This window comes from Myotis lucifugus, unplaced genomic scaffold (genome assembly GCF_000147115.1).
Source record: "Myotis lucifugus unplaced genomic scaffold, Myoluc2.0 scaffold_716, whole genome shotgun sequence".
In the NCBI taxonomy this organism is placed as follows: Eukaryota; Metazoa; Chordata; class Mammalia; order Chiroptera; family Vespertilionidae; genus Myotis; species Myotis lucifugus.
Window position 1 is genome coordinate 105462 of NW_005871764.1, and position 15656 is coordinate 121117.

Consider the following 15656-nt stretch of genomic DNA (forward strand, 5'->3'; position numbering starts at 1 on the left):
CCCCCCCCCCAGGTGCTCTTGTCGCTCACAGTGGACTTTTCTGTGCCGAGCCTCATGCGTTTCTTTTCTACGTAACCGTCTCCCAGTGTTGGATTTGGGAGAAGAATTTGTTTTTTTAAAGTTTTTTTAAAATATATTTTTATTGATTTTTTACAGAGAGGAAGGGAGAGGGATAGAGAGTTAGAAGCATCGTTGAAAGAGAAACATCGATCAGCTGCCTCCTGCACACTCCCTACTGGGGATGTTCCCGCAACCAAGGTACATGCCCTTGACCGAATAGAACCTGGGACCCTTGAGTCCACAGGTCGATGCTCTATCCACTGAGCCACACCAGTTAGGGCTTGTTTGTTTTTTTTTAACAGGAGCAAAACAAATTTAATTTTGTACATACAAGAGCCCATGAAACTATGAGACTCAAAGAAGTGACCAAAGCAGGAGGCCTTTCTACTTTTAGACAAAGAAACAATAAATTTAGCCCGGCCGCCGTGGCTCGGTGGTTGAGCACCAACCTATGAACTAGGAGGTCACGGTTCAATTCCCCGCCAGGGCACATGCCCGGGTGGTGGCTCCATCCCCAGTGTGGGGGGTGCAGGAGGCAGCCGACTGATGACTCTCTATCATTATTGGTGGGTTATCGATGGGAGAACTGTAATCCCTCTCCCCCAAACCGTCCGATGCCGCCAAGGGAAGGCGGGGGAGGGGGAGGCCGGTCACAGGGCTGTGACCCGCGTGGGAACCCTTACCAGAGCCCGCGATGCTGGTGAGCTTGCTGCGCTCCAGCGGGGGCGCCCACTTCGCCCAGATGGTGAACTGACCTGTCCATGCCATTCCCTGAAATGAACACCGTTCAGACCTTCGCTCACCAGCAGGACTCCGGAGTCCGTCCCCTGCCCCCTCCCCCCCGGGAGGGCGCCTCCGGGTACCTGGGCCATGCCCTGGGCGACGCGAATCACCATCACCAAGCTCACACCCAGGTCAGCGGCCAGCGGCGTGCAGAGGCTGAGCAGGGAGGAGGCCAGCAGCCCCGCCCCCAGCATGTGCTTGGCGCCAAATATCCCCGCCAGGTATCCGCTGGGGATCAGAGTCAGCAAAATCCCGTAGCTGATGGAGCTGAAGAGGAGGCCCTGGGTCTCGGGGCTCCATGCGTAGACGGAGGTCTGGAAGAAGAGGAGAAAAGGGAAATTCGTGGCTGAGAACGGGGCTTCCCAGCTGGAGCGCTGTGGTTGGCGGCCTCCATGGAAGGTCACATGAGGTTTCTCTCTCTTTTTTCTTTTTTAAAGTCTAGCTTAAATATCCCACCGTTTCCAAACAGACTAATTATATGCCTAATTATTTTTAATATATTTTCATTGATTTCAGAGAGGAAGGGAGAGGGAGAGAGAGAGAAACATCAATGAAGAGAGAGAATCGTTGATTGGCTGCCTCCTGCACGTTCCCTACTGGGGATCGAGCCAGCAACCCGGGCACGTGCCTTTGACGGGAATCGAACCTGGGACCCTTCAGTCCGCAGGTCAATGCTCTATCCCCTGAGCTAACCGGTTAGAACCCTCCTTTGCTCCTCTCCGAGGAAGGAAAGGCAGAAGGTGCGAAGGAGAAAAGCGATGAAGAAAGGGTTGCACAAACGGGCGGCCGGAGGGGTCAGCGAAGGAGACGGTGAGAGGGATTCCATCGGCAGAAGAGCTCCCTTGCACTATTTGCTTCTGGTCAAAGTTGGGTGACATGCGGACCCTCATTCCAAAGGGTAAGGGAGACCAGCGTTCCTGGGCCCCCATCCACTCAGTCCCTAACAGCAGGTCAGGAGCGATGGCCGCCTGCGCAGAACTGGCTTCCCAGACCAGGAGTGCGGCCACCTTCCTCTCCCGAGGCGACACGATAAATGGCTGGTGGTGGCCGCTGGACAGGAAACATCCTGGTGTACATGGAGGTACAAACAGCATGACTGTAGAATACTGTCCACTTAAAGTAAATAATGGCCCGGGTTCTCTCTCTCTCCCCCGCCCTTCCCCTCTCTGAAATCAATAAAAATATATTTTAAAAATAAAATAAAAAGAAATCCATCCACAGATTTGAGATCGAAGCCTTCCCTTCACACTGGGGATGCCCGCCCGACAAAGGGCTGCTCTCTGTCCCACTCACCCCTGCGTGGAATTCCCCGCTGGGCCCGCTGGGGTCCTGGAGGGGGCCGTCCGCGGAGGCGTTGGCCGGGGCGGGCTGCTGGGTGCTGTTGACCATGGCAATGATGGCGATGCTGAGGCTGACGCGCTGGGTGATCATGCTGAGGTTGGAGAGGTGCATGACCACCGCCAGCCCGTAGCGCAAGGAGCAGAAGTCCGGGCCTGGGAAGGACGGGGGGAAAGTGGGGGCTCCTGGCGGCGATCGCTCCTCCCAGTGAAAAGCACACCGCAGGCCCGGCCGGCGTGGCTCAGCGGTTGAGCATCGACCTATGAACCAGGAGGTCGGGGTTCCGTTCCCTGTCGGGGCCCCTGCCTGTGTTTCGGGCTCGATCCCCAGTGTGGGGCGTGCAGGAGGCAGGCGATCCATGATTCTCTCTCAACATTGATGTTTCTCTCTCTCTCTCTCTCTCTCTCTCCCTCTTCCTTCCTCCGTGAAATCAATAAAAATATATTTAAAAAAACAACAACAACAAAAACACCACAGTCCCCCTCTCTCTTTTCACACCCTCCTCGGTCCTTCCCTTTAGTCGGCTTCAGGCCCTGAATCTGGGATCCCATCACCAGGCAAAGCCACGATGGGAAGCAGATGATAAACAGAACGAGCTTCATGGTGGCACTGATGCCCATTGTTCCCAGACGAAGTGAGGGGGGGAGGGCGGCAGAGCCCGCCCACAGCACCTCCCCCAGCTGCCAGTCAGCCCCATCTGGTTTGCATATTCATTTACCAAAAAAATCTTGAAAATTTCAACTAGACAGCCGGCTGCCTTTGAATGAAGGTAGTCACACACCCAGGATCTTCTTTTTAGGCATTTTTTTGTTTGTTTGTAGAGAGAGGGGAACACCGGTTTGCCGTGACACTTATGGATGCGCTCATAGGTGGCTCTCGCATGGGCCCTGAAGGGGACCGAATTGGCCACCGTGGGGTCTCAGGCCGATGCTCTACCCAACCCAGCGTATTCACGCACCTGAGCGTAAATATTTTTGCATATTTGGAGAATTTGGACTAAAGAGAAACAAGAGAGAACCTGGGAGGAAATAGAGGAGAACACAGGGTGTCCCCCCAAAATGTCTACGCACTTTGAATATGTTAGAGTGTGTGTGCATTTTGGGGGACACCCTGCATAGTGGAAGAAATCCTCGTTCATGGCCAGGTGGCTCAGGGATGGGATGGGTCGCCTGGAAAAGAATTGTTTCCTTATTCCCGGAGATTCTCAGCTCCGGGGACACAGCCAGCTCCCTGGCAAGGACACCATCGCAGGAATTCATGCACGAGCTGAGGGTTTCTATAAAATGACTTTTTCAGACCCATTCCATTCCTTATGTCCTAGGACTCGCTGATCGCTGGGCTGAATTTCTGGCCCATAACTCAGTGGGGCTCCCTGAGGAAGAGGCAGCAACAGGCGACAGGGTGAGGGGCTGGAGCGGGTCCCACTGTCCACGGAGGCGCGATGGGAGGAGGAGGGGAGCAGAGCGAGGAGGTGCCGGGGACGCGGGACACCCGTCCGTCCGCCCTTCCACGCGGCAGCGGCCAGCCCGGCAGGTGGCGTTACCTCTCCTGGCGGACGGCTTCTCGTCCATGGGGCTCCTCCGGGAGGCGGCTCCGCACGTGGGGGCAGAGGCACCCCTGCCCTGAGTCTCCTTCGCTGCGACAGGCTCTGATCTAGGGGAGGACAAGCCAACGCAGGACCCACAATCACTTCCCGCGTTCCCGCTGCCTGCTCTCGGCATCAGCAAACCCTTTGTTTTGTTGTTGTTGTTATTTTAAAACTAGAGGCCCGATGCATGAAATTCATGCAAGAGTAGGCCTTCCTTCCCTCAGCTGCTGGCACAGGCTTCCCTCTGGCACCAAGAACCCGGCCTTGCTTCCCTCAGGCTGACGGCAGACACCGGGACCCAGGATTCCCTCCAGCCCTGGCTTTGTCCAGAAGGACGTCCGGTCTAATTAGCATATTACCCTTTTATTATTATAGATATGTTTTTATTGATTTCAGAGAGGAAGGGAGAGAGAGACAGAAACACCAATGATGAGAGAGAATCATGGACCGGCTGCCTCCTGCACGCCCCCCACTGGGGATGGAGCCCGCAACCCGGGCCTGTGCCCTGACCGGGAATCCAACCGTGACCTCCTGGCTCCTAGGTCGAGGCTCACCCCCTGAGCCTCGCGGGCCGGCCCTGCCCATTTCCTATCGCCATGTTGTTATTGCCCTCAGGGCTCCCCTAACATGCAGCTGCCTTGCGTCACCCTGTTGGCGAGCCTCCTCGTTTGCTCAGAGTAAATGTCCACGTGGCTGAAGGAGCAGGGACCTGCAGGTCGAAGGGCGCGGGGACCAGTCCCGGCCGTTCTGGGAACGAGGTCGGACAAAGCCAGAGCAGTTCCTGGGGCTCCCGGAGCCTTTTCACTCATTTCGTGGGAAGCAGGGGGCCAGTGCGTGGGAACGGGGGTCTGAGACGCGCCTCCTCACCCAGGAGGGCTCACGGCGGCAGTGAGGACACAGTCCCAAGCTTGGCACCCGGGCTGTGACTGCGGGAGGCTCGCAGCGGACACACGTTACTGTAAACATGCTTTTGATGGTTCAATTGGCCGGAAACTTTTCACTTTAAACTTTTCCTTTTCTTTATTTTTTTTAAAATATATTTTATTGGTTTTTTACAGAGAGGAAGGGAGAGGGATAGAGAGTTAGAAACATTGATCAGCTGCCTCCTGCACACTCCCTACTGGGGATGTGCCTGCAACCAAGGTCCATGCCCTTGACCGGAATCGAACCTGGGATCTTTCAGTCCTCAGGCCAACGCTCTATCCAGTGAGCCAAACCGGTTAGGGCTTCCTTTTCTTTCTTTCTTTCTTTCTTTCCCTCAAACGGTGGGTGAGCAAGGGATGCCACTCGACACAAACTTCAGGGAATAAGGGGAAACGTGACTGTTTCTGGGCTCGTGCCACTGCCCACCTTTCAGAAGACGGGAGATTCTAAATAAAACTGGTTATCCCAGCAGGTGATTCCTATCATGCCACCGGTTCCTGTAGCAATTTAACCCTGAAGAATAAAGTCTGTGGGCAACCCTAGAAGGGTTGTAACGAGAGCACGTAGCTCGGTTACAGGTTCCTCCCCAGCCCGTGCCCTGGTCGGGGCTCGTGCAGGAGGCAACCAATCGATGTGTTTCTCTCTGTCTCTCCCTCTCTCTTCCACTCTCCCTAAAAATCAATGGAAAAATGGCCTCAGGTGAGGATTAACCGCAACAACAGGTGCAACTTGACCCAGCCCGGGAGATGGGCAGAAGCCCAGGCACCTCTACGGGGTGACAGCCTGGGGCCCCGTCTTCCAGGCCAACGTGAGCCCAACTGTGCTGTCCTTCAGGTCCCTTCCCTGCGTCTCTTCCCACCCTGCCCCCTGTCCCCTCTACCCCCCTGCCTTCCCATGGAGCAGCCAGGGTCTCTCTGGACAGCGCCCTCAGCTCCCAGAGCAGGTGCTCTGTACAAGCATCCAAGCTCTATTGCTTCCAGCCTTACAACGTTGTTCCTGTTCTCTGTCCCTGGAAGATCATTTCAAATCTGCAGAGAAATCTGAAGACTCCTTCCTCCCAGGCCCCCACTCCAAACCTTGTTAGTTGGGATCCAGAGCTTTATTCCACAGCCGAAGCCTGTCCACATGCCACGGCGTCCCAGTTAGCACTCAGGGCTCCTCAGAGGAGCCGCCCTCACCCAGTGTCCCCTGGGCCTGGTGGCCCCCAAGCCCTGCTCTAGGGTCTTGATCGAATCGATCACCTTTTTCATTTTTCTAAAATCGTTTGGATAATCCTCAATTTTTTTTTTAAGGATTATTTTTCCATTGATTTTTAGAGAGAGTGGAAGGGAGAGGGAGACAGAGAGAGACATCGATGTGAGAAAGGCACATTGATGGGTGCCTCCTGCACGCCCAGGTACATGGATGCCCTTGACTGGAATCGACCCCGGGACCCTTCTGTCCGGGGACCGACGCTCTATCCACTGAGCACACTGGCCAGGGCTCTTCAGAAAGTCTCTTCTTGATTTTGCAACCAGAAACCATCCCCAGAGGGAGGCCCTGAGGCTGCTGTTCAGGGTCTTTCTCCCACTTCCCCTCACCCACTCCCTCCCTCGGATGGGCCTCTGGTGCATGACTGATTATCACCGACCCAGAGAGGAGAGAAGCGCTTACCTTCACCATTAACCCGTCTGCTAAGCCCTCACCCAGGCGGCCGTGGAGTCGCTTCTGTCCCCTCTCCCCTTCCCAACGTCCTGCCGTTTTACAAAGACAAACACCAGCCACGTGGGAGGCCCACGGCAGCAGGCCGGGAGCCTGGGTCTGGCTTTGCAGCTTAATTTTTAACTTCACGTCCACGTTCTCACTGGCAGGGTGTGCATCTCAGAAGATGGCACCATGTTTTTCTGCTTTGAACTGTGCCCAGAGCCGAAAACATCAACAAGACTTTTTCCTGAAGGGAAGGCGGCCTGGGGCTGGGCGAGGGGAGGCCAAGCCCGCCTTCTAGTGTTTTCTGTGGCCTCGGGCGCGTCACGGAGCCTCTTTGGGCTGATTTCTATGTCAGTAAAGAAGGGTTATCACGCTCAGCTGAGGTCAATGAGCAAATCAAATGAGATACATGTGCTCATGGAAGTGAGTCGTCAAGAAGTGAGAAGTTGCCCGGCTGGCGGGGCTCAGTGGCTGAGGATCGACCTAGGAACCAGGAGGTCAGGGTTCGATTCCCGGTCAGGGCACAGGCCCGGGTTGCGGGCTCCATCCCCGGTGTGGGGCGTGCAGGAGGCAGCCGGTCCATGATCCTCTCTCATCATTGATGTTTCTGTCTCTCTCTCCCTCTCCCTTCCTCTCTGAAATCAATACAAATATATTTAAAATAAAACAAACAAACAGGTGTCTGTAATTTATAAATATCAAGAGTGATGTAGCAGAACAGATGAGCGAGTCTCTTAAAAACTAGATCTCTCTGGCCTGGTTTAAGCAGCTGTTTCCAGTCGGAGCAGGGCAATTCCCCTCTTTTCTTCTTTATAGAATTTATTGTGCTCCAGGCACGGAGCTGGCTTCTGAGAGTAGCAATGTGTTTAATCGCTGACCTTTCACTCCACAGAGTTCAGAGTCCACGGCGTGAGGCAGGACGTATAGACACACTGGGGTGGGAAGTCAAGGAAACAAACAATTCAGTAGGGACCCTGCCAAGCACAGGGGTCAGCGGAGGCCTTCCTGTAGGAGGCGGCATGAATGGGTCAGTAACGCAGGAAGGGAATGAGTCAGTAACCTGGGAAGCCGCCGGGTGTGGAAGGCGTGAAGGGAATTTGGTGAACTGGCTGGAAACATGATAAACAGTTATTTTAAAAAATCAGTTGCTTTTTCCAAAAGTAGAGTATTTAGTCAGGAACAGAGATAGAAAGGAGTTTTTATCAGTCCCTAGCAACACTTAGGCACCTATAAAGGTGGTAAAAAAAAAATATATAAAACTGCCCTAGCTGGTTTGGCTCAGTGGATAGTGTTAGGTTTAATGTAAGGTTTAATCTGAGATTTAAGATTTAATCTGACCAAAGCCAATAAATTGACCAAGACAAGCAGGGTAAGAGCGAAATATCGCGTTTATTGGAAGCTCTCGGGTGAGGTCCCACGGTCTGGAGGTGCAGGCCGGGGGAGTCACACCCGCCTATGCCTGGCAGAGATTTTTTATGCTGCTGTTGGACCAATCAGGTTTATCTGAGGTAGCTTGTGGCGGGTGATTGATGAGTGGGAAGTTGGTGCAGCTGCACCCTGGCCCTCTTGAGAAGTCTCCGGTGGTTATTTATTGGCCGTCAGCACAACAGGATGCTCTGGTGGGTCCCAGGATGGCAGCTATTGTCCAGCAGGATGTGGCTCGGCAGTTCTGGGTTGTTTTGTCCAACTCAGCTGGTGGGATCAGGAAAGACCCTATTTTCCCAGCCCCAGACCTTACAGATAGATCATTAGCCTGTAGACCAGGGGTGGGCAAACTTTTTGACTCGAGGGCCACAATGGGTTCTTAAACTGGACCGGAGGGCCGGAACAAAAGCATGGATGGAGTGTTTGTGTGAACTAATATAAATTCAAAGTAAACATCATTACATAAAAGGGGACGGTCTTTTTTTTTTTTTTAGTTTTATTCATTTCAAACAGGCCGGATCTGGCCCACGGGCCGTAGTTTGCCCACGGCTGCTGTAGACTGAAGGGTGCCGGGTTCAACTCCAGTCAAGGGAAATGTCCAGGTTATGGGCTTGATCCCCAGTAGGTGGCGTGCAAGAGGCAGCCAATCCATGATTCTCTCATCACTGATGTTTCTATCTCTTTCTCCCTCTCCCTTCCTCTCTGAAGTCAATAAAAAATATATTTAAAAAATAAAAATTTTAAAAATTATAAAACTAAACAAAAAGATAACTATAAAAAGCCCAACACGTATAGCCTATACATGTAGAATTATGTGTGTGAATATACACGTGTACATTTACCTATGGTGCATGTGTAGACATGTACATGTATGTGTGTATATGTACAGACACACACACACACACATAGAAATGGGAGAGCCCGGCCCACCCTGACCCACGGGCACACTCAGCACTGGGATCAGTTTCATACGCGGATTCATTTGAGAAGCGCCGTCAGGGACGTGGAAGAAAATTGTGAGAGAGAATCACTGACCAGCTGCCTCCTGCACGCCCCACCCTGGGGATCGAGCCCACAACCCGGGCCTGTAGGTAGGTGGATGCTCAACCACTGAGACACACCGGCTGGGCCGTGCAGTCCTTTTGCTCTAAGTGCCGACCCCACTGTTACAGAATTTGCCAGGCGACTGAAGAATACACAGGAGTCCTTGGAGACACAGGAAAAACTCCTTTATTTTCAGATGTTTCACATGTACTAGTACAGGACTCAGGGGAGACTGCTTCTCTCCAAATCCTGAGCCAGCCAATATGGAGGAAGCTCTTCCTTTATTCCCTTTAGTTTCCTTGTCCCCCAAATATGGGTGGGACTTCTGGACCTTTCACAGGCTTTGCAAAAGGCCCAGTGTGTTGGGATAGGGGCCAGGAGACCACATCCAAAGGTCTGGCCTGGCGTCAGCACTGATATCCCCTCCGGGGGTTGTGTATGGTTCATGGTTTGTGCGTATTTAGGTAAACCAGTCTTGTCTTGAAAGACCAGATTGTGGAGAAAGGAGCAGTGACTTAATTTTCGGCTATTGAGAATGTACATTGGGTTACTGGCACAGATTCAGATTGCCCCCTCCCCCAAAATGTCTTATTTTCCCCATCACTACGGTGGCCTGGGGCCTCCCATGGCTCCCGGCTCCCAGCTGGGTGCTGACTGGTGGTGATGCTGACCAGTGTCTGACCCTGCAGAGCGACACCGAGGGGGAGAATGAGGGCGGAGGTCACCAGCCCTTTCCACCGCCCCCTTCAGAGCAGTGATGAAAGAATAGGGACCTAAAAAATAGCAAAAAATAAAATAACATCCGCCCAGAAGCTGATGGTCCTTGGGGGGGTTGGTCAGTGGCCATGGCAAGAGGAGCTGCAGTCGGGCCTGTGGGCTGTGAAAGGGCGAGGGCTACACCCTCCATCTTGCCCCGGATCCTCCATTTTTGGGCAGCAGCCATTAGCCATGTTCTCAGCAAGGAGCTTCTTCCCGGAAGCCCAAGCCTCTGCTAGCCACACCTAGGATTTCTTTAAACTAACCAACGATAATCAAGGGAAGTGCGTGCCATAGACACAACCACATCCTGTGTAACAAGACCCAGACTTGCGCCTGGCCAATTGGCAGGGCCCACAGTCCTCTCTCCTCCCCTTACTCCAACCCCCCTATAAAACCCCTCTCCCCACAGAGCTGTCTCTCTCTGCCTCCTGCCACTGCGTCAGCGAGTGTGGTAGACGGGGAGCTCGAGCTAGCTCGAATAAAGACTCTGTTGCTTTTGCATCGGACTCGGCTGGCTCCCTGGTGGACTTTTGGGGATCCTGAAATCTGGGCATAACAGGCTGTGCCTCTCCCCGACCTCAGACGCTCCTGCTGGCCCAGAGCCCAGGTCCAGGTGAGGACTTGTCCCCTTTCCTCTTGGCTGTAAAAGAAGGACTTCTTCCCACCACTCCCCGCCCTGCCAGGCCCAGCCCAGCCATCTGCAAACCCTTAGGGCCATTTCTTGGTTTCCTCCCCAAACCCAGCAGCACCCGTCCCCCACCACAGGCAGTTTCATTTCTACTTGAGTCCTGCCCAGGACTTGGGAAGTGGCTGCTCCAGAGGACTCCTTCCAGCGAGTGTGTGGCGTCAGTGGTGACCCAGGTACTGGGGAGGGTCCGGGTGGGTCTCCCAGGGAGGGTGATGACACCCGGTGTGTGGCCGGTGTCAGGTGGCTCAGGAGGCGGCGTAGGAAATAAAGAGAGCTGAGTCAATCAGAAAAGAAAGAAAAGGGAAGGTTTTAATCTGTGTCCCTGGGAGACCCATGAACCCCAAAGACAGGGCCAGTGGATTCACGCCAACAGGGAGGGGGGCGCTTTTTCTATACTGTGGTTGAGTGAGGGGCGGGGATATGAACTGAGGAAGTTCCCGCTGCAGGGGGTTGGCAGGGTATTCAGGAAGGAGTCAGTATCTGTGTGGGGGTCGTTGTGGATTCAGGAAGAAGCCAGTATCTGTGTCTGGCATGCTGATCTGTTAGAAATTCCAGGGAGGGTCCATTTTCTTGTCCCACATCTGCCTGCATCTGATCCTGGGCTCCCTCCGACCTAACATCCTGGCGTTTTAGTGATAGGGGATGCCGACTCGTTCTGATTACTTCCAGCTGACCAGGGACGACGAGGGGGGGGGGGGAGGGTTAAAAGCCAGGGTCAGGCAGAGGCAGTTCGAAGGGCAGCCGAGTGTAGAGATGAAGCAGGAGCTGATTCACAGTCACCTGTAACATCTCTGCGATCCAGGAGCGGATGTACTTGAGGAGGCAGGGAGCTAGGAGAAAAAAGACACAGATGAGAATCAGGGGCCCTATCATGAGCAGGACCCAGGTAGCTAGGGGGTTTTGGAACTAGTCAAAAAGAGTTGTCCCTGGCGTGTCTTGCATGTAGTTCTTCACTCAGCTTAGTCAGGGTCTGTACGTTTTGCTCCACTACTCCGGACTCATTGATGTAGTAGCAGCATTCTTCCTGAAGGAATATGCAGGTTCCTCCTCTTTCTGCAGTCAGAAGGTCTGTGGTGCGCTGGTTCTGTAGGGCTACCTGGGCTACTGATGTCACTTGCCGTGTAGGGAAACTAAAAGAGGCGGTAGTAGACTCCAGGGCTAACTGGAGCTTGTCATTGAAGTCCTGAGCAGTGACCAGACTGTTCCCGAGGGCCCCCCAGTGAGGCCTATCGAGGTAGTGATTGAAAGATCAGACAGAGGCCGAAAACCAGGACTACAGGCTTTCTTAGAGGAGAAGGGCCTGCCGGGCTGTCTCGCAAGGGGAGAATAGCAGCACGTGCAAGGGTGGGCACGCCTATTGAGGGGTGGACTGGGAAGGGGTGGGGGCTTAGTGTACTCGGCCCACACTGATTGGTGGCTTACTGCATTGTCCATATAGGAGAAGGGCTTAGGGTATTTGGCAGGTGTGGATTGGTGGTCCAATATATAGTCCATATAAGGTACATGGTTAGTCACTCAGGTATTTCTGGGCTGCAGGTTACATCATACTCCGCCCACCAGTTGGGGGAAGGGAGGATCTATCAGCAATACTCACCCCTAACATGACAGGGAGGAAGGTGGCCCGGCAGGTCCGGGGGCAGGATGGAGGGAGCAGCCAGGCGAGCTCCGACTCTCCATACAAGGTTAGTTGGGGAACTACTGTGACCACGAAGCAAGGCCTGGGGTCAAAGGAGTTTATGCAGTTGAAGGGACCCGGGCTGGCCTTGGTGGGACTGGCTGAGGTGTGGTTTTGGGTACAGTTCCAAGTGACTTGTCCGCCAGTTACCGGATTACTGGTCTGGTAGCATATCAGTGGGGGCAGGGTGGGCTCTGGAGTTTCAGGTTCCCAAAGGGGAATGCCAGCCACGGGAGGCTGACATTCACCTTGCCCCTGGGTTCTTGGAGAAGTCGTGAGTGGACGGCAGCCAGCAAAGACCTTTGGAGAGAGGCACATAGAAAGCAGTGCGAAACATTGGGCAAGGTGTGGGTTTTGTTGAGGAATAGTAGAGTGTGTTGAATAAGTCAGAGCCAAGAAGATAGGACTTCTACCCGGGGGGAGTCAGGCAGCTTCCCTTTAAGGGACTGTTCGGCCTGTAGGATTCTGTTGGAGACCTGGATTTGGGCCTCTTGGGCCAAGACATATTCCCGGGAGATGTAAATGGTCCCTGAAGGGGTTGAGCTCCAACTATTCCAGTATAGCTTTCCCACAACACCCGTAACCCATCACTGGTCCCAGGGATCCAGGACTATGATGTTGAAGGCCCCATTCTCCCAGACAAAGGAGCCACCCCTGTAGGCATCATGGACAACATAGTCTCTCCAGAGGCAACCCCCATAGGTGTCAACATCTTGATTACACCTGTCTGGGTCCCGTTGGGTGACTTGTTTGCTGTCTGGTAGTAGGTTTCATGGACCTTGAACCTCCACACATAAGCAGGTGGGGGTTGGTGTAGGTTGCTCAGGGCTGGGAGGAAAAAGAGGAGGGGGAGGGCGACTAAGGCAGACCTTAGTGGGGCCCAACACCTCACATGTATAGAAGTCACGCTGCTCCGGGGTCCTCTTGAGCCTGGAGAGGTGGTGCCATGATGGGTCGCTGAGCAGCTTGGCCGCGGTGGGGGTTGTAAGGATTACAGTGTAAGGTCCCGTCCGCCTAGGCTCCAAGGCTTTTGGATGTAGATTCTTAAGGAGGACTGAGTCACCAGGGTGAAGGGCTGGTCCTCGGGCGTCCTGGTGGGTCGGCTCTGGCTTGGGCAGAAACCTGTCCGCATGTTCTTGGAGTAGCTGCCTGAATAAGGACAGATATGGGAGATACGTACCCAGGGGAGGAGGATCAGCAGGGAGACGGTGGTTGAGCAAGAAGGGTCTCCCATATAGGAGTTCAAAAGGGTTTAAAAAGGTGGGGCTCCTTGGTGTAGCCCGGATTCTGGTCAGGGCCATGGGCAGGAGGTCCGGTCAGGAGCTGTGAATTTCTATAGAGAGTTTAGTTAGATGGTCCAATACGTTGGAATTGAGTGGCTATGATGAGGGTTCGAGCCAGTGATGGACAAATCCAGCAGGATGTAGAGGAGGAGGGATTGATGTTAGAGAGTAGATGGAAAGTTGTGTTGAGGGTGGGCATAGGAGTAGGTCCAGGGTTCGTAAATAGAGAGTGACACTAGAGGATTTCCCATCCCAGATAGTAGAATTGATGACTCCCTCATCATTCCATGTCAGTTTCACCTCAAAATATTAAAAACCTGAGCTTTTTCCGGAGTAAAAATTGGAGCGTCCCTTGCCAGGTAAGAACCTATGAGGAATGATGGGTCATCAGGTCCTGGATGGTGTCACCGAATCTTCTTCAGGGATAGTGGGAGGCATTTGGTGAGCCTGAGAAAGGTAGGTAATACAGTAAAAGTGGGAGGAAATGTTAGAATGCACTGTTATCCAAGGGAAAAGAGAAAGGGAAGGAAAGGAGCAGTGGAAGCCAGGGACCTGGATATGAGGCTGGAGAAAAGGCAGGGGGAGGGAGGGAGCAGGTCTCGCAGCCTGTTCCCAGGCCTCTAGCCACTTGGATTTTAAAGTTGCTGCATTTTTTCCTAGAGATAATGAAATCAGTTTCTGATAATAGCTGGACTGTTGAATAAACCTGTGCATTCAAGGAAGTTTCCTTTGGGAAGGGTGAAGGGGGATGGAGCGAGAAGCCGCCGAGGTCAGAGCAGTTCTCAGAGCATTAAAGGAGTGAGGATGTTGGCCTTGGGATCTATGGGCTCAGTGAGGGGGTTCCTTCACCCAAGTTATGTCAAGAAGACTACAGTTGTGAACCCGGAGGTGAGAGTACCCAGTGAGCCTGAGGAAGGAGAACATTTCTTGTTCAGAGGAGGGGACAGTCGTGGAGGAGATAAGGCGTTCACAGCAAGACTGAGGTAGATGACTGTGGTCTGAGACAGCAGGGTCCCATAAGAGGACGCATGGTAGTGGGGGATCGGCATCCCCATGAAGGGAGGGGGCCAGGAGCGGAAGGAGCAGGGAGGCTGAAGGGCTCCAAGTGGGCTGCAGAGTGGCTGCTAATTTGGTGAGAATATCTCGTCCTAACAGGGGAATGGGGCATGAAAACATAACTAAGAACAAGTGGGTTATAGGGCTATCATCAAGGAGGCAGGGAAGGGGTCCAGTGGTCAGCGGGCAGGTGGATTTACCGTCAATACCCATGACCAGATTGTGGAAGGAAAAAGGGGCCCTGAAAAGGAGGGCAGGACGGAGAAGGCAGCCCCCGTGTCGACCAGGAAGGAGACCCACTACCTTCAGCACAGCCCTGGGCTCGGCGAGGGTGGTGGGGGCCGTCAAGGCTGGGCTTCTTCAGTCTTCAGCCAGTCCCAGCATGGCCAGCGGCGGGTCATGACCTGGAAGGGCGGCCACTCCATGCTGGGGCGCAGAGGGCCCGCCACTTTTCTAGGGGCAGTCGCTTTTCCAGTGGCCACTTTGACCACACGCCGGGCAGGGCTTGGTTGAAGCCTGGTGCCAGGGGCACTGCTTTGCCCAGTGATCTTCATTTCCGCATTTGAAGCATTCTCTGGGTGGCGTTCCTTTTGTTGCACCCCCACCATGCACAGCCCCCTTGGGGCCATGGCGGCTGCCATCAGCCGCAGGGCTGCCACCAGGCTTGAGTTTGCAGGTCTACCTTCTGTCAAAGTCAGGCCTCCCGATGTGACTGTGCCTGCTCCTCACGGGCATTAAAATCTTCAAGGCCATGTTCACTAGATCTTGGACCGGGGTCTGAGGGCCATCCTCAAGATCAGTGGGAAAAAAACCTGAGATGCCTCTCAATCTGTGAGGCTGGACTTAGAGAGTGGGGCATAGACTCAGACTATGCCCTCAGTCCCTGCTGCCTCCCTCAGGGGTAGAATGGGCACAGAAATAGAAGAGGCTGTTGAGGAAGGCAGTCTTTGGGTGGCCTGAGATTGAGTGTTAAATGGAAAGGCTGTTTTGGAGCACACATTCTCAGGATTTGGGCTCTCAGGGATAGGGGAGAAGATGGCTGCTAGTTAAGAGGGTCTGAAGAGAAAGAGCTGAGGCGTTTTTCAATTTGAGGAAGATCAGAGAGTGAGGGGGAATGTCTACCCAGATAATATCCTTTCCTGTTCCCTCTTGCAAAGGGAACTGGCCAGCACCCTGTGAATTTAATTGCTGGCAGTCACTGGGGCAGAGATTCGGCGGAGTGCACAGAGGAAGGCAGGCGGTTAGAACTCTCAGAGGGTAGGTACAGCGTGGGGTACAGGTTTCTACAGCAGAGTTGTGGGGGGAGAGTGGGAGAGGTGGAGAGGAATGATCCTGGGTGGGGTTGGT

The 15656-nt window shown here is 53.8% G+C and overlaps 2 protein-coding genes across 2 annotated transcripts in view; one reads left to right on the forward strand and one right to left on the reverse strand.

Moving 5' to 3' along the window:
• Positions 1–3752, reverse strand: part of LOC102423358 (sodium-dependent phosphate transport protein 1) — a 20389-nt gene extending 16637 nt beyond the window's left edge. Inside the window, exons 1-3 of the mRNA XM_023746662.1 lie at positions 3725–3752; positions 2137–2336; positions 924–1157 (exon numbers count right to left, since the gene is read on the reverse strand). Of these exons, the coding sequence (XP_023602430.1) occupies positions 924–1157; positions 2137–2336; positions 3725–3752 (462 nt within the window). The remainder of the gene's footprint in view (positions 1–923; positions 1158–2136; positions 2337–3724) is intronic.
• A 6337-nt stretch (positions 3753–10089) lies between these two features.
• Positions 10090–15656, forward strand: part of LOC102442121 — a gene marked incomplete at its 5' end in the record, with an annotated part of 37096 nt that continues 31529 nt past the window's right edge. Inside the window, 2 exon segments of the mRNA XM_014447798.2 lie at positions 10090–10220; positions 10351–10468. Of these exon segments, the coding sequence (XP_014303284.2) occupies positions 10090–10220; positions 10351–10468 (249 nt within the window).